Source organism: Pempheris klunzingeri, chromosome 14 (genome assembly GCF_042242105.1).
Source record: "Pempheris klunzingeri isolate RE-2024b chromosome 14, fPemKlu1.hap1, whole genome shotgun sequence".
Classification (NCBI taxonomy): domain Eukaryota; kingdom Metazoa; phylum Chordata; class Actinopteri; order Acropomatiformes; family Pempheridae; genus Pempheris; species Pempheris klunzingeri.
In genome coordinates this window covers 25,094,675-25,116,425 of record NC_092025.1, presented here as the reverse complement: position 1 = coordinate 25,116,425, position 21,751 = coordinate 25,094,675, and the positions used below count along the sequence as shown (strand labels likewise).

At 42.6% G+C, this 21,751-nt stretch overlaps 2 protein-coding genes across 2 annotated transcripts; one reads left to right on the top strand and one right to left on the bottom strand.

Annotated features, from left to right (window-relative positions):
- The first annotated feature begins 162 nt into the window (after nucleotides 1–162).
- alg8 (ALG8 alpha-1,3-glucosyltransferase) lies at nucleotides 163–9,242 on the top strand. Its single transcript, XM_070843543.1, has 13 exons — nucleotides 163–251; nucleotides 1,351–1,429; nucleotides 1,684–1,877; nucleotides 2,234–2,343; nucleotides 3,033–3,100; nucleotides 3,230–3,356; nucleotides 4,032–4,135; nucleotides 4,355–4,475; nucleotides 4,559–4,698; nucleotides 6,635–6,774; nucleotides 7,692–7,789; nucleotides 8,388–8,460; nucleotides 8,753–9,242. The coding sequence occupies exons 1-13, from the start codon at nucleotides 163–165 to the stop codon at nucleotides 8,976–8,978; spliced, it is 1,569 nt and encodes a 522-aa protein (XP_070699644.1). The 3' UTR covers nucleotides 8,979–9,242.
- A 3,266-nt stretch (nucleotides 9,243–12,508) lies between these two features.
- Nucleotides 12,509–21,485, bottom strand: guca1d (guanylate cyclase activator 1d). Its single transcript, XM_070843887.1, has 4 exons — nucleotides 21,291–21,485; nucleotides 16,262–16,411; nucleotides 13,634–13,721; nucleotides 12,509–12,633 (listed from the first exon to the last, which is right to left on the bottom strand). Exons 1-4 carry the CDS (start codon nucleotides 21,483–21,485, stop codon nucleotides 12,509–12,511), a joined length of 558 nt encoding a protein of 185 aa, XP_070699988.1.
- Between the last annotated feature and the right edge of the window lie 266 nt (nucleotides 21,486–21,751).

The window sequence follows — 21,751 nt, the reverse complement described above, 5'->3', positions numbered from 1 at the left end:
AAGTATTATGACCTGTATTTAAATGTTCTGCAAACATTACTCCTTTCCCCTCTGAATCTCAGTTTACGTTCCCTCAATATGACCCTAACACGCCGCTGTACTGTCCGTCACGCAGCGTGTCAATAAAGTTTAAAATACAAAAACATCAACAACGTCACTGTCATGGCGGCGCCCGTGGTGGACAGTTGGAGCTGGTTTCCAGCTTTAGCGCTGGGAGTTTCTCTCCTGAAGTGTCTGTTCATCAGCGCCTAGTGAGTGAAAACACTTTGGATGTGAAGTAGTTTCACTGAGCGGCGGAGCTGCATGTCGACAGTTTGATTTAATAATAACGATAATTTATGAGCTGCCGCGACGCCTGTTAGCATCCGGCTAACAAGCTAAGTAGCTTACCTTAGCTTCCAGCCTGGAAAGACAATTTAAAATGAAATCTTAACATTCAGGAGGTTGTTTTAATGGGAATTGGTAGAGAACAAAATATGAGTGCTGCTGTTAGTGTCACTGGAGTTTAAATGAAGTGAGAACTGTTAGTGCAACGTGTTAATAACTTTGGCTAATGTAGCCAAACGGCCTCAAGATGGCGCCGTTTTTCAATAGAAGTTCGTTTTCAAGCCGAGTGACAACATGGCGCCCTGTTGGGTCAGCTGCTCAAGTCATCATTTCTTTCTTCCTTTTTGTGTGCTGGTGCATCCTGTATGTTGGCTTAAACTTCCAGAGATATAATGAAGTTCAATGTTATATCTGTCTGCGCCAAACCTCTCAGAAAAATACACAATTTAAGGAATTCTCGCTTATTTGCCAACCTACATGCGTCATAAAAAATAACAGAGTACATCAGCAGAGTCAGTATCGATTACTGGTAAATTCGGCAATAAAACAATACAACAACCACAACACATAGTCTTGTGTGTTGTGTGTATTTGTGCCTTAATTATTTATTGTCAACCTGAGACACTCTCACTTGCATTTAAGTAATTATGCTCCTCTTACTCTAATATGTGCTTTTGGTCTGAAGAAACCACAGAGGAAGAATGAAGTGCCCCAGCAGGTTGGATGTATGGCCAAACAAAATTGCTCAGAGCAAATCTACAATTTTAAGGGGGCATTGATTATTTCTCCCAGTAGGGGTGTCATGATGGAGCGTAAACAGTTATTATCCAAAATGTGTGGTCAATTATTGCAAATCAAAAATCCTCAGGAGGAAAATAATTTAAATTGGCAACAAGAAAATTAGACTTGTACATTTTCTCAAAAGTGAGTCAACATTAAAATGCCAGTTTTCTGCATGGAGTTTGGTGTGACTTTTCCTCTGGAGTGAGCTGTTGTTAATATGCTTCTGCGTCTGTCTGTAAGTCATTCCACAGACTTCGAGGTGCACAGGAACTGGCTGGCAATCACACACAGTCTGCCCGTGTCCAGGTGGTACCATGAGGTCAGTGTCTCTGCCGCTGTTTGTCCAGACAGGACGAATGTTTTAGGGACCAGGTGATAAACCAGGAGAGAGAAAGAGCAGAGAAGCTAGTTTACATCACAAACATCATTTGTTTAATTCTCAGTTTTAGAGCCACAGATGAAAAACATTTATAGCTGTTTTCATGAATGTGTACCGTCCTCGTTCAATAAGCCAATAAATAAAGATATAAACATGTTTTCTGCTGCTCTGCGGTTTGTTTCCCGTCCCTGCAGAACACATCAGAGTGGACTCTGGACTACCCTCCGCTATTCGCCTGGTTCGAGTTCGGTCTGTCCCACGTGGCGCAGCACTTTGACAGAAACATGCTGGTGGTGGAGAATCTGAACTACGCCAGCCCGTCGACCGTCCTCTTCCAGCGGCTGTCGGTCATCTTCACTGATGTGGTTTTTATCTTCGCTGCCAGAGAGTGAGTCAGAGCCCGACTTCAGCCTTCATCATCTTATTGAATGTTCACAGATCCCACAGAGACAGCAGGAGTCACCAGACTTCACTTAAAAAAGTAGGAATTTTAGCCAGTAGGTGGCGGCAGAAGCGCATCTGTAGATTGTTGGAGGTGTTTACTTTAAAATAAATGATGAAGATGAGCATGTTTCTCACTTTGACGTGGACCTGAATGTATTTCACTCATTCAGACTTTTATTTTTGTCAAATTAAAAGACCATAACAGGTTGAAATTCACTCTGAATGAAAACAAAACGTCTCACATGCTGTCACAGTGTGTTTATCAGTAGCTCCATCCTGATTGGCTGTTTCCTCCTCCAGGTGCTGCCGGTGCGTTCAGGAGCAGAAAGGCTCTCGGGACGTTTTGAACCGCCCGTCCTTCGTCCTGGCCGTCCTGCTGCTCTGGAACTTCGGCCTCCTCATCGTCGACCGTATCCTTCTCCTACCATCGCCTGAATGAGAGCTGAAGAACAAAACGATCATTACTGTGATGTTTATTTCCTCAGATACAAATATGATAAGTGATCAATAAATAAATAAATGTTTGATATAATTAAACCACCGTACACTAGGACAGGGGGCGCTAACGCTCCTGAAACAACCGGCTGCCAATTAAACAGAAGAAGAAGAAGAGGAGGAGGATGGTGAGGAAGATGATGATGAAGAAGAAGATGACGATAATGAAGAAGATGAGGATGAAGATCATGATGAAGGAGATTAGGAAAAAGAGGAGTATGAAGATGAGGAAGAAGAAGATGATTAAGATCATGGAGAAGATGAGGAAGAAGGTAATGAGGAAGATGATGAAGAAGATGGTGATGAGGATGAAGGTGATTTAGAAGGTGAGGATGATGAAGATGATGGTGATGATATAGAAGAGGAGGACTGAAGCTTACCTGGGGTCCACCTGCAGGTCAGATCAGAGCCGACTGTCAGGAAGAAGAAGATGATGGTGATGAAGATGATGATGATGAAGATGATGGTGATGAAGATGATGATGGTGATGAAGATGATGATGATGAAGATGATGGTGATGAAGATGATGATGGTGATGAAGATGATGATGGTGATGAAGAAGATGATGGTGATGAAGAAGATGTTTCCTTCACAGTTTCCTCAGATATTCATTTCCAGTATAACGGCTTCCTGTTTGGTTTCCTGCTGCTGTCGGTGGCGAAACACCTGCAGGTACAGACTCCGCCCCCTTCTCGGTCTCTAACGCTGCTCGACAAATAAAGGCTGATGTCACCTGATTTATGCTCACTTTGGTAACGGCAGGTGTAAAAATGCTTCACTCCGTCTGTTTGTGCTGAACAGTCCCGACACCTGCAGGGGGCGCTGCTGTTCTCCGTCCTGCTCAACCTGAAGCACATCTACCTGTACGTGGCTCCGGCCTACGGCATCTACCTGCTGAGGAGTTACTGCTTCACCCAGGACAACAAAGGTACCACACACACACACACACACACACACACACACACACACACACACCTGTTCACTTATTATGCCACTCTGCAGCGGTCATTATGATTAATAAGCGTCCATATTGGGAGTGACACGCCCACAATGAACCATCAAGCCAAACGCCATAGTAACCACCAGGTAACCCCATAGCAACACCATAGCAACCAACCCCAACAGCAGAAAAAGTGAGGCAGCAAACACACAAAATTTATCCTACTTTTGTTGGTAAAAGCAAAGATCCTCTATAACAACAGATGTGTCACTACAGTCCAGTGATGGTGTCAACTTCCTGTCTCCTGAGTGGGCGTGGCCTCCTGGTGGATGGAGGGAAGCAGACGCAGCTGTGGGAGCGTCAATAGTCTATCAATAATCTATCTGAACACCAGCTGACAGTGTTTAACATCAGTCAGACTGGAGCTCAGTGCAGGTTGTAGTCAGCTGTTGTTCAGGCTGACAGACTGTCTACAAACTGCTGTTAGCCTGTTAGCTTCCATGCTAACTAGCTCTGGACTCAGAAACAGCCAAAAAACAGACTCAGGACCTGCTGCTGCTCTCCTAAAGGGGGCGGGGCAGAGGGCACACCACCTGACACAGGTACAGGAAGTGACTCTGAGGTGGAGCGACTCTTTACTAACCCAGTTGTGTTTTTGTGCAGACGGTTCCGTCAGGTGGGGCAGTTTCAGTCTGCTCCGCCTGCTGGCTCTCGGCAGCATCGTGGCGTCCGTCTGCGCTCTGTCCTTCGGGCCCTTTATCTTCATGGTGAGTGGAGTCTTCCTCCGTGACCGTTCATTCAGTTACAGGTGTGCAGAAGTGCTGCAGAGGATTGTGGGGAGGCAACGTCTCAAGAAACAAAACGGTTAAAGGAGCAGTTCCCTTTAAAAACGCTGTCTTTGTGTAACCAGAGAGCTGACAGCATGTCTTTACCTTCACTGTGTGTTGCTGAGGCCTGATGATGAAGATCTGCTGGGTTTGTTTCAGGGTCAGCTCCCTCAGGTCCTGTCCCGTCTCTTCCCCTTTAAGAGGGGCCTCTGTCACGCCTACTGGGCCCCCAACGTCTGGGCCCTTTACAACGTGCTGGACAAAACCCTGGCGACGCTCGGTGAGACCCCGCCTCCCGTCCACCGCTGGCTTTGTTGGTTACGTTGTTCTGCCGTTCGTTGACCCGTTTGTGTACCTGTTCAGGTGTCCGTCTGAAGCTGCTGGAGGAGGCGGACCTCCCTCGAGCCTCCATGACGGGCGGATTGGTTCAGGAGTTTCAGCACTCGGTCCTCCCCTCCGTCTCTCCCTCCGCCACGCTCGTCTGCACGCTGCTCTCCATCCTGGTGAGTCACAGCATCCTCTGACGGAGCCGGGATCAGGTAGATAAAGGCAGTGAGGCGGGGTAGATAAAGGCAGTAGGGTGGGGTAGATAAAGGCAGTAAGGCGGGGTAGATAAAGGCAGTAAGGCGGGGTAGATAAAGGCAGTAAGGCGGGGTAGATAAAGGCAGTAAGGCGGGGTAGATAAAGGCAGTGAGGCGGGGTAGATAAAGGCAGTAAGGCGGGGTAGATAAAGGCAGTGAGGCGGGGTAGATAAAGGCAGTGAGGAGGGGTAGATAAAGGCAGTAAGGCGGGGTAGATAAAGGCAGTAAGGCGGGGTAGATAAAGGCAGTAAGGCGGGGTAGATAAAGGCAGTGAGGAGGGGTAGATAAAGGCAGTAAGGCGGGGTAGATAAAGGCAGTAAGGCGGGGTAGATAAAGGCAGTGAGGAGGGGTAGATAAAGGCAGTGAGGAGGGGTAGATAAAGGCAGTGAGGAGGGGTAGATAAAGGCAGTGAGGCGGGGTAGATAAAGGCAGTGAGGCGGGGTAGATAAAGGCAGTGAGGAGGGGTAGATAAAGGCAGTGAGGAGGGGTAGATAAAGGCAGTGAGGCGGGGTAGATAAAGGCAGTGAGGAGGGGTAGATAAAGGCAGTAAGGCGGGGTAGATAAAGGCAGTGAGGAGGGGTAGATAAAGGCAGTAAGGCGGGGTAGATAAAGGCAGTGAGGCGGGGTAGATAAAGGCAGTGAGGAGGGGTAGATAAAGGCAGTGAGGAGGGGTAGATAAAGGCAGTAAGGTGGGGTAGATAAAGGCAGTAAGGCGGGGTAGATAAAGGCAGTGAGGAGGGGTAGATAAAGGCAGTAAGGCGGGGTAGATAAAGGCAGTAAGGCGGGGTAGATAAAGGCAGTAAGGCGGGGTAGATAAAGGCAGTGAGGAGGGGTAGATAAAGGCAGTGAGGAGGGGTAGATAAAGGCAGTGAGGAGGGGTAGATAAAGGCAGTGAGGAGGGGTAGATAAAGGCAGTGAGGAGGGGTAGATAAAGGCAGTGAGGAGGGGTAGATAAAGGCAGTGAGGAGGGGTAGATAAAGGCAGTAAGGAGGGGTAGATAAAGGCAGTAAGGAGGGGTAGATAAAGGCAGTGAGGCGGGGTAGATAAAGGCAGTAAGGTGGGGTAGATAAAGGCAGTAAGGAGGGGTAGATAAAGGCAGTAGGGTCTATTCTTCAGACAAACTTTCGCTTCACTAAAAAACGTTTTATTGTCTCAACAATCAGAACTTTTTGTCGTTTCCTGAATAAGTTGGTAAAACATGGCGGCTCAGTTCAGACGTTTCTCTGTGACGACCTCTGACTCTCCTCCTGTCCATCTTCCTCTCTTCTTCTCTTCTTCTCTTCTTCTCTTCCTCTCTTCTTCTCTTCCTCTCTTCTCTTCCTCCCTTCTCTTCCTCTCTTCTTCTCTTCCTCTCTTCTTCTCTTCCTCTCTTCTTTTCTTCCTCTCTTCTTCTCTTCCTCTCTTCTTCTCTTCCTCTCTTCTCTTCCTCCCTTCTCTTCCTCTCTTCTTCTCTTCCTCTCTTCTTCTCTTCCTCTCTTCTTCTCTTCCTCTCTTCTCTTCCTCTCTTCTTCTCTTCCTCTCTTCTTTTCTTCCTCTCTTCTTCTCTTCTTCTCTTCCTCCCTTCTCTTCCTCTCTTCTTCTCTTCCTCTCTTCTTCTCTTCCTCTCTTCTTTTCTTCCTCTCTTCCTCTCTTCTTCTCTTCCTCTCTTCTCTTCCTCTCTTCTTCTCTTCCTCTCTTCTTCTCTTCTCTTCCTCTCTTCTTCTCTTCCTCTCTTCTCTTCCTCTCTTCCTCTCTTCTTCTCTTCCTCTCTTCTTTTCTTCCTCTCTTCTTCTCTTCCTCTCTTCTTTTCTTCCTCTCTTCTCTTCCTCTCTTCTCTTCCTCTCTTCTTCTCTTCCTCTCTTCCTCTCCGTCTCTGAAGCCGGCGGTGGCGTCCATCTGGCGGCGTCCTCGCGGTGCTCGGGGTTTCCTGCGCTGCCTGCTGCTCTGCGCTCTGGGCTCCTTCATGTTCGGCTGGCACGTCCACGAGAAGGCGATCCTCCTCGCCGTCCTGCCTCTCAGGTCGGTATCACATCAACACGCCGTTTCTCCGTTTTTATCAACAGATAAACAAAAGGTTTGGAATGTGAATGTAAAGCTACTGTTTATTTATCTCCTTTCTTTTTCTATTTATCTATTTTTCTAATCCTGAAGTATTGCAGGCAAAAGCACAAAGCAAGAATAACGTGTTTTTATCTGTACATATGACAATGAAACTATTGAATTTAATTTAATTTAATTTACGGCAGCAGTCAACACACCAAAAAACACTTTATATAACAGCGAAATCACTTTTCTGACATTAATGACATAAAACACACATAGCTTGGAGAATTGGGGTTTTTACAAATATTCATTCTACACAAATGTTTTTAAAAATTAACAGCATGCAGGCTGAGACTCTTGTCGTACCGAGTTAAAAGCGCTGTCTTTCTTTCTTTCTCTGTTGGCTGAGTTCGTTGTCTTTGGTTTTTGAGACTCTGGTTTGAGATCCATTGTGGGAATCCTACTATGCCACATTAGCATTATATATATAATATATCTATAATATTAACACTTAAATATGGTACAATTAGAAGCGTAGGCTACAGCACAACAACAAGTAGGAATTACATATGATAAACACATTCAAAGCAGACAATGTAAGAAATGTAGCATGTTTGCAACACAGAAGCATGAAAATTAAGGGAAAAAATTAACAATTTAATGAAACCTGAGCAAATCACTTAACAAAAGCTGCGTATATATGAAGCCACGTAGAGGACAGAGCAAAACCCAACCAGGTCTGAAGAAGCCAACAGAACCACATCATCTGCAAAGAGTCGGAGCCTTTTATCAACGCCTCTCCAGTGGATTCAACAGATCAGTCGACCAGGACTTCACTGATATGTAGGCGTGTTCTGATGTTGGTTCTCTAAAGTCTGTTCTTCTTCCTGCAGCATCCTGGCGGTCGAGAGCAGAGAGGATGCTGGGATCTTCCTGGTTCTGGCCACCACGGGTCATTACTCCCTGTTCCCGCTGCTCTTCACCCCCGCAGGTAAACACCAGCAGACAGGCGGAGGTTTGATCCAATGATTGTTGCAATGACGTGTGAGTTCACAAATTCAGGGCATCCGCAGACGAGGGGTTCAAAGGCTGATTTATTGATCTGTGCCGACTCTAGTGTTTGTATTTGTGTGCTGGTGTGTCTGTATTTACACAGCTAAAATGCTAGCTGGTGTTGGGGGGGGTTTATGACACTGTATTGAGTTTTTTCTGGTTTCTTTGTGTATTACTGAAACTTAGCAGATCACAATTAAATGTTGATCAATATTTACTTTTCCTGAAATTACTGCAACTGCGTCTGTCAGTGAGACTGAAGACACCTCAGAACCTGCCTTCAGATCCTCACATTTCTAAGATTTCTTCAGTATAAAAGTCTTTCAGTGATAGTTGCCTGTGTGTCCATGGCTACACTGCAAACAGGAACTGGTAATCACTCATTCAGCAAACATTTAATGGCATCAGTTTGCCAAATTGTAAACAAATGGGCTAAAAACAGGCCTCAGCTGAGTATAATGTTACTAGAACCTGCCCAGTGATCCTGATGTGTCTGACTGTGAAGAGTAACTTGGTTTGTCAAATGTGTTTTGCAGAGCTGCCCATCAAAGTGGCTCTGATGCTGATGTTTGTGATCTTCTCTTTCACCGCTCTGAGGAAACTCCACAGGTAAAGACACTGGTTTCATTGATTGATACAATACTTTGATAATAATGTTATATGAAGACATAGTTTATCCCTATGAAGAAGGATGGTTAGCAGCTCCAGCATCCTTCCACTGGACGTGTTGTTAGCATGTTAGCAAAGGGGTCCGTTGACCTCTGAGCTCCAGGTAGTGTAAAACAGTTGGTGCAGGTGTATAGTGTGTGTAACTATAGCAAAAGACTCCAATACCCAGAGTGCTTTGCAGAGTCATCAGGATCCTCCTTTAGTAATCAGATCACTGACTCTCTCCTCCCAGCGGTCAGGGGCCTCTGCTCCATCCTCTGGAGTCCGTCTACCTGCTGGGGCTCGTCGCCGTGGCGATCGCCTGCGAGGTCTTCTTCCCTCTGTCGCCATGGCAACAGAGGCTGCCGTTCCTCCCCCTGCTGGCGACGTCCGTGTACTGCGCCGCGGGCGTCTGTTACTCCTTCCTGCGACTGTACATCAGCCTGCTGAGGCAGGAGGCGAAGCCCAAACAGCCGTGAGACGCCGCCGTCCTGTAACCGCGAGGTCACAGGTTAGATCCCCACACGCACCGACACCAGGACGGCGACCGCTCGCTGTGCAGGTCAGTCAGGAGAAAGTGACTGCCATCTTTACAAAAACTCTACTGTTACTCTGGCATTTCCGGCTCCATTTTAGTTTTTCTGCACATCTTTCTTCTTCGTCTTCTTCGACCAGAGCCACATGACGTCACATCCTGAAATTGTCGAAGCTGCAGTGAAGTTCGGGAGCAGAAAATGCTTCAACAACAAGGCGCAGGGTTATCTGACCTTGGATTTGTGAGCCACAAATCTATAACGGAATCAGTGGAGTACAACTTTAAGCCACGACACATTTCCTACAATAATTAAGGTTCACAGACGTGTTTGAGGCTCCTGTTTGATCGTATCAGTTCATGCTGACTGTGGTGAGATGTGTTGTGTGGCATGTGAACAATCAAAGCATTCTTAAAATGGCAAGTTTTTCTATGAAGTTTGGCATGGCTATAAATCTAAACTTCTAAAATCTAAAAGTTGCAGCATCATCATATTTTATATAGTTGACACTTAGTTAGTTGACACTGTTGTACCTTTGCAAGTGGGCCGGCCTCAAATGGCAAAATGGCGGCATTCTGAAACTGATTCTGTCTTTTTTTAATCAGTAAATATCCCTTTTAATTATGGGCTGCCACATGATGAGGAAGTGTTCACCAGGTGCTCCAGTTCCCTCCCACAGTCCAGTAATATCTCTAATATCAGAGGCTTCAGCTAAGTGCTCCACTTTAATAATCAGTTTTGAGCACAGAGCAGAAAACACTTCACACTAATTAATCTCCTGCCGGCTAACGTTAGCTTCCCTGCAGGTAGAGGCAGAGTGAACAAGGTCAACTCAGAGCTCAGATCAGGCTTTTCGCAGTCCACTCCTCTCAGATGTGATTGTTAAATGTGCTAGGACACACCTGGGGCCGGCTAACACCTGGAGACATAAACAGACCTGAAGACAGCAGGTGTACTACCTATTATCTACGTCACTTTTTGACTCAAAATGAGCTTTGCTGTGTGTTGTAGTTGGCTGATTGTCATGATGTGGACGCGGTGTCTCGTGTTAAAAAGGCGCTGGCACATCAGATCAGCTGCAATCATAAACTTCATTATTAATTTAACAACAAAACTTGTTTGTTGGGTCAAAGGGGTCTCTGCAAAGATCATCTACGAGGAAAGGAGCTCCACTCTGATACATATTTAAGGAACATGTAGGTGAATATGTGGCCCATCGTCCAGCCTTAATTACAGACTATAAATCATCCGTAGGTGTGAATGTGGAGTGTGTCAGCACTGTGACCTGTCCAGGTACACAACAATCAATCGATCAATAGTAGTAATGTAGGTGATATCGGACCGTTTGGAGCCGCCAGCGATGAAGGACTACTTCCTTTTTTCTTTTTTTTTTTTTATATGAATAAAACATCACATGGACCAAAAGACAGATGATGAAAGACGTGTACGATGCTTGTTTTTTTTTCTATATTTTCCAAATAAAAGAGAGATTAATTTATCCAATTGGCGTATTTGATCATGATTGACTTTTACCGACATCTTCACCGTCCACAAAAACGTCCGACTGGATTCAAGCAAACTGAAAAATGCAGGTGAATGAATACATCAGTAATGTTATTATTCTGTGTCAGAGTTTAAATAAAAGAAGCAATGTTTGTTTAAAAACTTTATTGATAAGGCAACACAAAACACGATGGGTTAAAATGAACTTTACAGTGTTTTCACAGGAAACGTTGTCACTGTGAAAATCTCTATTGCACTATAAGAGCTGTTAGCGTTCATGCTAACCTGCAGGTCAGATCTGACTGTACGACTATCAGTTAGCAGCTTTAAGGACAAAATGGCCTCTCTCCCTCCACTCTAACCATCCAGTCTGAGTTCATAATCAGTTTTTCACACTACAAACGCGCTCAAACATTCCCCTCCGTCGTCCTGATCTTGTCTCACACATCATCGTATAAAAGTAAAAAGGTTTTAAACACTCAAATCATTCATTTAGATTTCCTTTTGAACTTCAAAATAAGAGACCGGTCAAACAAATCCAACAGCTAATGCTGTGAAAGAACAAAATAAAATAGATGTTCACATGTTTATCCAAACGTTGCTGCAGTGACACAGTTTAAAATGTTTACAGAGACTCAGAGGAAACCTGTACTCCTTCAAATTAAACCAAATGAACCGTTTGACAGTTTTACATATGATTTTGTGGATGTTTTATGTGGATATTTATCACACCTTGCCTTAGATGACCTGGTTTGGCCTGGTGGAGCCTCTGGACTGGCCTGGTGCCAAAGGAGCTGATGGATCAGGCTGTCGAGGATTAATTTGTCCTTGAATCCCCCGCTCCGCTCAGTGGTGGAGGCCAGAAAGGAATGGAAGGATTTATTGGCCTGTAGTCGATCTTTATAAGAGTAATTCTACTGTTTTTGTGCTGTTTGTGTTTTAAAGTGGGACGTTTTTCAAGCTTGTAGCTGATATCTCCTCCCCGTCCAGCCTGCAGGCGGCTGCTGAGCTTCTCCTCGGTCAGTAAATCTGCTCCATTACGGCTCAGGCTGCTGAACCTTTTACAGCTTAAAGAGGATCAGCAGCTTCAGAGCAAAGACCAGCTCAGTGCAGGACCCCCCCCCCCCCCCCCCCACCCCGACCCTTACCCCCTCCAGTGTGAAGTGCAACCACTGTACTGCATACGTCTGGATATACCCAACAATTGTTAGTGAGTTAATTAGTTGCAGCACACCATTCACTTTGCCATAGACAGCCGTGTTACAGCGAGTCAGATATTGATCCACTTCAATATTTAATGGGTTCTTTCCTGGCCCAGACTACACCCTCCCACGTCAAGGTAAGATAGCAAGGTTTCTGGGCCAGTCTCATCCGACTGAGGTGGCTACGTGAGGCATTTTTATTCTGAATGAGCCATAATTCTGATTATTAGTGGAATATTTGAGTCCTTGTAATCGCAGCCACTGACAAGTTTTGGTACTTTTGGTTTGGACTCTGAGATCTGGTCATATTTGATATCCTTGGAAACTGGAAGCAGCACCTGTGGGTTTGAACATTTCTTTGGACGAGCACAATCTTCGTGACAACGGACAGTTTGTGAGGCGAAAGACAGATTTGTGATGGTGGATTTTGTTGGACTCCTGAAGGGTCGGGTTGGCCGCTGGAAAACAGAATCATCAAAGTCTTCAACAGTTTCTTTGTCAGAAATTAGTTAGTTTTTCAACCTGGTACCTGGAGACGAGGAGGTGAACCGGGAAGGCCAATCACAGTCCTTCCCGTTTTACATTTCCAGTGTCCGTTGTGTCCCACTGCCTCGCAGAACATCAGGCGTCTTTCGGAAGCCTGTCAGGGTGTTTTTGAAGGGGATTGAGGGGTGATTTGGTTTATTGATTTTGTTTTTTGGGTGGGGTGGAGTTAGGGGATTGGAGGATTTATCTGCTTCAGTCAGTCTTTGCACCTCCGGCTCTGCGCTGTCATCCCGTCCGGCCCTCGACGATGATGACTAACACGGGCGTCAGGTCCATCATTTTCTTCAGCATGTCCATGATGTCCTGATGGTCTTTGGCTCCCTCGATGAACTCCTCCAGGGTCAACTCACCTGAGGCCAAAAGACACTTCAGGGGTTATAATGGGGAGTGGAAACTAAATGGGTCATACAACAGGATAATCCACTCAGCACCATTCCTGCTTTCTAGAGATTCGTGGCTACATGCATGTACTTTAAATCAAGACCATTCAACATATAAAACACAATCCTGCTGATCAAGTGTTTTGATGTCCTAGTTTGTTTCCTTATAGTCCCGAGTGGGCCTTCTGGGCTTTCTGCTATAAAGCTGCTACTCTGTGAAACCAAAAGTTAACGTTGAGTCATTCTTCTAACCCAAACTGCACTAGAAAACTGAAAATAAATGTAAGCAAGGCTAGAAACGTTATTGTTCACTTTTGGTTTCACATGCGACACACATCTTAGTTTCTTAGGTGAATATCCTTTGACTCGTTCATGCACCAAAACCCCCTCGCTGTGCTGACTTTGTTGCTCTCTAAACTAAAGCACATGACCTCCGAAAGGTTTACTGGCAGAAAAGGGAAGGGAAACTTCTCACATGTGCAAATGGACCCAATTAAACTGTTCTGTCCGTAGACCTTGATTTTCTGCAGCTTCCACCATAGACGGTAATTTTATTTAAACTAGGAGACCTGCTTGCAGGTATTCACCCCATCGTTAATACTCGAATAGTTTCTGGTGCATTTAAGTTTTTTGGGAGCCCAAAAAACAAAGATTTTAGTTTAATGACTCTTTGCACATCCTTTGTCAGGACTTGCTTGCTGTGGTTTTTTTGCTGAGAAGTAAAGAACCATATCATCTGCATACTGATGGATTTTTCACCTTGTCAGCTTTGTTAATCTCAAACTGAAAGCCGGGCTCGAGCTACATGACAGTATTTCATGCCTCATGAGGCTGCAATGTTCATTACAAACTGCTGGATTGATTAAATATTGAGAGACAACTTTTCTATTCTTAGATCTTTAACACTGTTTGGGTAAAAGAAAATTAGCGATTGTAGCGATAATATGATCAGCAGCGTCTTGTTCTTTACCTTCTCCCTTCACATCGATCCTCTCAAATATGAGTGTGACGATTTCCTCTGGGTCGATGTCCCGGTTTCGCGTGATGTCCTGGATGGCCTGTAGGGGGAGACACACAGTCGGACTGGAGCTTTAGATATTGTTATGAATTGCTTCTATATGAATATAAATTGATCGACTGGTTTGACTTCCAGCTGTGGGTCTGGATGTTTTTGTTTTTCTTTAAGTCTCTGGTCTTGTGTCGAAGTCAGTTTCCCTTTGGATATTTTTGTACTCGTTATTATTCCTCGTTATATTAATGGTGTGGCACACTTTGTCGCTCAGATATCAACAGAATTAAAGGTGCACATTAAATTTAATGTGCTGTGATTCATCATTTGTGGCAGCAGAGGCCGCTGTTCTCACTGAATTAGCCTTTTTTTTAAAGTTAAATGGCAAAAAAAGAAAATCAAAGAGGAAAATGTTTTATTTTCCATTTTAGTACTTTAAATTCCACTTTTCAAATGACCATTTTTAACATATCTGTTTGTCATTTTATATCCAACATCATTTCTCTTTTTAATATTTAAGTATGACCCAGTTAGAGCACTAAAACATTACTAAACAGTTTCCTCTTTTAATTTTTCATTGAGTTACGGGTCAAACGATCCTCCATCCAAACTGCCCTTTATTGAGTCAATTTAATCCTTTTCTTTGGTCCCACAGTTTGAAAACCTGCCTATAAAGAAGGCTGGAAAAGAGGCTGATCGGTGAATCACAGCTTAACCCGGCGTCCCTGAATACCAGACAGTCTCATTGGATAACCAGCTCGATATTAAATGACCTCCCCCACCTGCACCACCACCTCAGTGAAGGTTTAGCGTCCCAAGGTGGGACCATGAAGTGAAATGTAAAAAGCTTTGTTCCTGCAGCCATTGCAACATAGAACAGATGCAATAGAAGTAACTTCTATTTATTAATGTATATCTACCTGCGTTTTATCTATTTGTTCTCATGGTGGTTTATTTTAGAGGTTTTGTGTTGTTATTTATTCTCTTTTTTTAAGTCTGAGTGTTGGAGCCTTGAGTGTTTGACTGCTGTCTGTGTGGTTTGTAAAATGGGGCTTAAGATGGATGCCTGCAAAATAAATCTAATCACAGGTACAAATACAGGAACCTGAACCAAACTGGGTCAAACGCTCCACTGCAGTCTGGACTCTGACATCCTTCGGACTGGTCTGACGTCCAGACTAACTGGGTTGGAGTCGTTCGACCCACTTCCATCTTCCAGCTTCCTGTCGGCTGATAGATTGAGCTCATTCAGCAGATTAACACTCGTCTAATTTCAGAGCTAATCCAGCCCAGTTTTCTGTTGCCGTGAGAGCAGCAGCAGCTTCAGCAGCGCTGATTCAGTCTGTAGGTCATTTACTAGAAGCAGAGTGAAGCCTCTGCTTTTCTATAGCCTCTATAAAAAAAAAACCTTAAATGTCTTTAAAGTCGTAAAAAGCCACTTTCAAAGTTATAAAAATCCACATTGAATCTTTTTATGGAGCAGAAACCTTCCAAATGTCTCACATAACTCCTCTAAAATTCAGTCTGATATATTTGTTATCTTTGGAAAATGTTAGCATGAATGACTCAATGATTTTTATTAATATAATATATTGCATTCTCTAAAATATTCAGAATACAGTAATACAAGACAATACAAGCTGAATGTGACGAGAGTATTACTGAACTTTTTTATGGTTCTGTTTAGACTCTCACAGGTTAAAGTTTGGTAAAACCATTATCTTTCCCTAATTATAACCAAAGTGTTTTCTCTGGCCGGTCGGCTGCCCTGCCTCTGAAGAACATAGTCCAGACAGCAATTACGTTTGGCAGCACAACATAACTTTAATTTTTGTGATTTATACCCATAACTTCTAATGGAGAGCCCATAAATAGAGAACTTTCAGAATCAAATCTTCAGACCTTCGTTGTCTACAAGAGAATTTGTAAAATTCTGTCCGAAATATTTGCTGTTTAGTTCTGGAGAAATCAAGCTAAATCTCCTGGTGCAGGAAACATGGCTGAAAGTTAAACATAGTTCATTTGCATAAACTAAATCAGTAAAGGTTCCCTTTATAAACAATTATTTCTGTTTTTCATCAACCAAAGATCAGAATATTTAAGTTTATAGTAATTTCATGGACATTAACTGCCTCACATGATATTTTTGATCCTCAACAGAAACTAAAGATCTTTATCTTGTAACATCTGATTCAGGGACTAACACAGTTTTTATGTCCACACACAAACATTCATTTTGGCAAAACCAATTTTCTTTAAACTTAAATAGAGATCTGTGATTTACTCAACATGAACCCTGTCTGTAAAACATGCTAGCACCGACTTAAAGGCCTTTTTAGGAGCCAATATAGCAACAGAAAAGGTTGAAACCATCAGGAGAGCCTGTAAAAGCTCATTAAACCTACGGCTTTATAACTGATTGGACCCTCTGTTTTTTAGCTAATTAGCTCCATTAAAACTGTGACAAATTAACCATTAGCAGTTCCTGTACATACAAATATCACTGATGATTCTCAGGCAAGTTCTGAATCATCTTGGATGGATGGATTTATTGGGTCCTGAGGTCACTGAGGTTTGTGTGGTGATTACCGAGAATATGGTCTCCAGTTCGTCCCTGTCGATCTTTCCGTTGCCGTCCTGGTCAAACAGCTTGAAGTACCACTTTAGTTTCTGGTTGATTTCTCCTTTCAGCATCAGACTGATGGCCGCGATGTACTCCACAAAGTCGATATAACCATCCTGCAGACAGGAAATAAGGAAGTGAAACCATCATTAGGCTGGAAGGATCCGTTTCTTTTTAGGATCAGGTCTTATTTTTAAGGAAGACGCTATTTGTATGTTGGAAAGAAGATATTTTGTGTTAAATGTACCTGCCTTTTATATTTGTATTTCACACCAAATCATGATCTTTCCCTAAATCTAACCAAGTAGTTTTGGTGCTAGTTAACAAATAAATGAGTGTAATGCATCGTTGGTCTCACACAGGATTTGAAACCACACCGACATTAATCCAAAAAGGAATTTATCGTTCTATATACTGCGTGACCAGACCGGCTGTGAATAGCTTCTACTGTGTAAATATTTCAATTTATTAAATCCAGAGTCTTCATCTGTCCAAAACTAAAGCTGGTATCACACCTGTAGAGAAAAACTGGTCAGATACATAGTGTTTTTGCAGGCTCCTAAATTAAATCATAATTTTTCACAGTTTAAGTCTTTATTTTAAGTAGACAACGTTCTTGCTTTTGATACAATTGACTATAACATATTTTAAAATACTGGGTGTGACTTTCTGGCACCATACTTACAGGATAAGGAACTATGTTCAGAGTCTTCAATCCAAACAAAACACATGTGGAGGGTCCATCCTCGGGCCTCTGCCTTTTTACATCTATTTTCTTGCCTTTGCTCAGATCATTGAATATAATATCACACTTATGCAGATGACACACAACTCTACATAACAGTGTCTCCACGTGACTACAGTCCCTGACACTTACTGAACAAGTGCACTGAACATATTAATCAGTGGAGGTGTCAGGATATTTTACAAGGAAATCATTGTTTTTAGCAAAACCACAACACTGAAACCTACAAAGTAAGTTGGCGTCATGATCGACTCTGACACATAAAAGGAATCCCAATATCAGCCTTAAGAACTGTAGAAGATTGTTCTATACACCTAGAAATATATACAGATAGATATTTCATCCTAATATTATCTCTTCTGTTTCCAGATTAACTAAATGACACCAAGTTCTGTGCTGACAAAGTATTCTACATTGATGACAGATCATTGTGTCAACTCTTTAACCTTTCTGTCAATCAGACGTATCTATTAGTCCGGCCCACAGCCTGCTGTTTTAGTCTACCTTTGTTGTAATGATGATCTTAACCATCTGTAATTCCTCTGAACTTAAGTAAAGATTCTTTTCTTCAATCTGGGACCTGAATAAAGTCTTATTTCACTGAGATTCTTCAGCAGAACATAGCAAGAATTAGAGGATTCCTGTCTGAACACGATACAGAAAAGCTTGCTCATGCTTTTATTTTCCGCTGCCCAGACTGCTGCAATAGTGTCCTCACAGTAAAACAACAATAAAACACCTGCAGCTCATCACCATGAGGGTGGAGCTCATCACACTGGTCCTTCCTGTGTGCCACAGGGTAGATTTTAAACTCCCGTTACTAAAATGATAGATTTCTTATTTGCTCCTCAGGCGCCTCAGGTCATCTGGTGCAGGCGGAAGTGACGCAGAGTTTAGTTTCTATGCTCCACATTTAAACGTGGGGCTTAAAACATTTTACTGTTTACTGCGGCTTTCCAATAAATTAGATGCATAACTTCCTGATAATCTGTGTCTGTTTATACGCTTGCTTTTGCTTTTTATTGTCTTTTACGTGCAGTTTTAGGATCTCAGGCTGCAGAATCTTTTTAAATCACATTACGATCGCTTTTTTCCCCAACGTGTGTTACTGGTTTTGTTACTGTCGCCTTTCTTATGTCTGTTATTGCGTATTTTATTCCTTCATTTTTATCTGAAGGGTCTGATTTGATTCACCTCATGTCCTGAATTGGTTTTTTTTTCCATGTAAAGCACTTTAACTCTTTCTGTGTCTTATTTCTGATGTGTTTAATGTCCCTGTAAAGCACTGTGGTGACATAAACTAGCCCTTTACAACATTTAACATTTGAGAACTTTTATCCAATAACAGAAGGTTTCATGTTATCTCTACAGACACGGACAATATTAATTCATCTCATTTTATAGGAGCTGTTTGTCTGTCTCTGAATTAATTTGAATTAGATCAACGTGGGATACTTTAACACCTGCTCATGACATCAGTTTATGGACTGTGATTGTATCCGACAAATTAGGAGAAAATAAACCTTAGTTTCTCAGCTTGAAACAGGACACGTCGACCTGTTGACTCCTGTTGGCAATTTTAACTTGTCCTTACTTGCACGCCTACACACTCGCACTTTCACAGCGCAGCCACGTCACACTGTTTCACATGTGCGTAGAGCCGTCTGTTTTATGGTGTTGGCTGTAGATTTGGTTTTTTTGCTGATTATTTTCTCTAACGGCCAAGGTGACATGATGTAAAAGATAACTCTGGGCCCTGTTTTTACATATTTTGACATCTAACTGACTAATAGGTACAAATGGTCTGTAGACTTTGGTATCAGATCTGAACTAATCTTAAAACACCAAAGTCACACAATAACACAATCAAGCTGACTGATGGAGGCAGCAGCAGAGCAGCAGCTCTAAAATCCCTGTTTTAGTGAATGTAGTCTGGTGTGTGTGCTGTTTGTGGTTAAACCAAAAGGATCTTCCAGGTCTCTCTCTGTAGGGATCCTTTCATGATGCTGTCAGAAATACCAGAGTTCTCCTTTAAAACTTCACAACACAAAGATATTAAGTTACAGAAAACCAGTATTCAGATTTGAGAACAGAGCTGTGTGATCTCCTGGTGTCCTTTCACTGCCTGAGCTCTCAGTACATCCTCACTGTACTCCACACACACACACACACACTGAATCCACTTAGCTTGCCCTAAACACACACAGCGACGTTAAATGGCTCTGCGTGCCAACGCTGGAAGCCAATTAGACAGAGAGCCAATGAAACTTCAGCCATGTTCGTCCTGACCTCTGCAGCAGAAACATTCAGCTGTTTTAAGATGCAGAAAGAGAAATGTAACTTTTGTTATGGTCAGAAATCACCGTAAAATGTCTTTATTAGTACATTTTCAGTCTTAACTATTGTAAATTAAATAATATGAGACAAACTGTGACTGCAGGTTAACCTTCAAAATAAAAGCTAAACATAACATTATCATTTAGTCTTGAATTTGACAAAATAATCACAACTCAAGGTCTACTTACTAGCATTTACTGAAGCTTTCAATCACGTCTCAAAGCCTTCATCAGTTAACAGAGTCATCACAAACACTGAGCAAACTCTGACCACAGATGAAAACCATGAGATGCAGTTAAAAGCTCCATTAAAAAGCCAGGTAGTGGACTTTGAGTTAAGATTTTTTTTTTCATAAAAGGTTGGTTTGTTTATGGGATTTTGTTTGTCTTTTTAATTGTCACATTTGGAGCTGCAGCAGATTATTTTTATCGATTAGTCTTCTGGTTGTTTCCTGCATTAGTCTGTAAAAATGTCAGAAAAAAAGCTTTAATAATTTCTGAGATCACAAAAGTGCATAAAACCCAAAGAAAATTCACATTTGCGCAAAATTTTGGAAATTTTTATTTAGGAAAAAAGGTCAGAAACGGTTGCTGTTTAGTTCTGGAGAAATCAAGCTAATTAATTATCAAAATTAGTTTTCTGTTGTTTGTTGCTAGTCGTTACATCCCTGCAGATCTCATATTCAACATAAATATTGATGAAAAATTCGTAATTTTAGATGATATACAGAGGAATCGTTCTATTATTATTATTATTATTGTCTCTAAATTATATCACCTCAACATAAATATTAATAAAAAATGTTTCACACACATACAGAGGAGCTCATGAGCACAGTTTAAAATGCTGCACTCTCTCTGAAGTGTCTCCTGAAACTACCAAACTGTTCCTGAAGAGCACATGAGCTTCAGCAGAAAGGCCAGAGGTCCCTTTAGTGTGAAAACGTCGACATTGTCACACCCATCTGGGACAACAAAGTGACTTCCTGTGTCATCCCTCGCCATCTTGATTAACCAAACCTCAGTGTAAAAATACTGCGATACAGGAAGTTTGTATTAACAGCAGAGTGAAGTACATTTACTCCATTTACTCTAAGTACTTGTGCTTTACATGAGTATCTCCATTTTATATTACTTTATACTTTTATTCCACTACACTGGAGAGAAGTATTGTACTGCACTTCTCTTACCTGATAACCAGTTAGTGGTACTGGAAGTACTCAGACCCTGTACTCTAGTAAAAGTACCACTACGTCTACTATCATGTAAAGATACTCCTAAGTAAAAGTACACAAGTATTATCAGCTCCATGTAATTAAAGTATCAGTGGTAGTATTAGTGGTTCTGCTGATACAAGACAATAATACCGTTAACACTCGTGTACTTTTGTTTCAGTTAGATTTTAGATACATGACTTTTACTTGTAATGGAGTACTTTTATTTCTACTGCATTCTTGCATCAACGTACTGGTACTTTTACTTCATTAAATGGTTGAGTACTTTGTTCTCCGCTGCCTGTCGTGGTGTGACGTTGTGTTTTTGTGAGTAAAATCTTCCCTCACATGTGGTGGAGTTGAATTATAAAGTAGAAGAAATTATAGATACTTGAGTAAAGTACAAAGTCTGTAATTACTGGTAATACAGTACACTGCTTTTATGTAGTTTTTTTCACATTGCATAGGAACTTGCTGCCTGCAATAATAATAATCATCATTATTCCAAATGTGACCAAATATTTAGTTTATTTTTGATTTTATTCTGCTTAAAATCACTTAATATCACTGTAATATTGTTTGTGTACCTGCTCTCTGCTCCAGTGACATAAGAAGGCAAAACTCTCCTACAACTATAAACAGAAAATAACCGACATGAAATGATTTTTAACGTGTTCAGTGTTAGTTGTGTGGAACGCACCCCGTCCATGTCGAAGGTGAAGAACACCTGGTCCACGTAGCTGTTGGCGTTCTCGGTCATGCCCTTCAGGCCGAGGATGGCCTTCAGCTCGAACAGCGTGATGAGGCCCGACGGAGACTCCCGCATGAACTTGTTGTACCAGTGGTGCATGTCCTCCGCCAGGATGTCGTCCAGGTTCGAGCCGTGGTTCCCCATTGGTGGGGCCCGACAGGTGCACCGAGGCGACGAGAAACAAAACCTCAAGAAGAAGGAAGACGAGGGATTCTCCTTACCCTGAAGGAGAGGACGAAGACCAGCAAAGGACCTACAGGACCTACAGGACAGGAGCTACAGTGGACGTCTGAGGAAGTCAGAACCAATTAGAGCTCCAGAAAGGTGTTTGCGGTCCTTTTCCTTGGACAGAGAAGACGGAAAATAAAGAGCCAAAAAAAAGGTTAGAAATCCCTGGCGTTGGCGGCGAG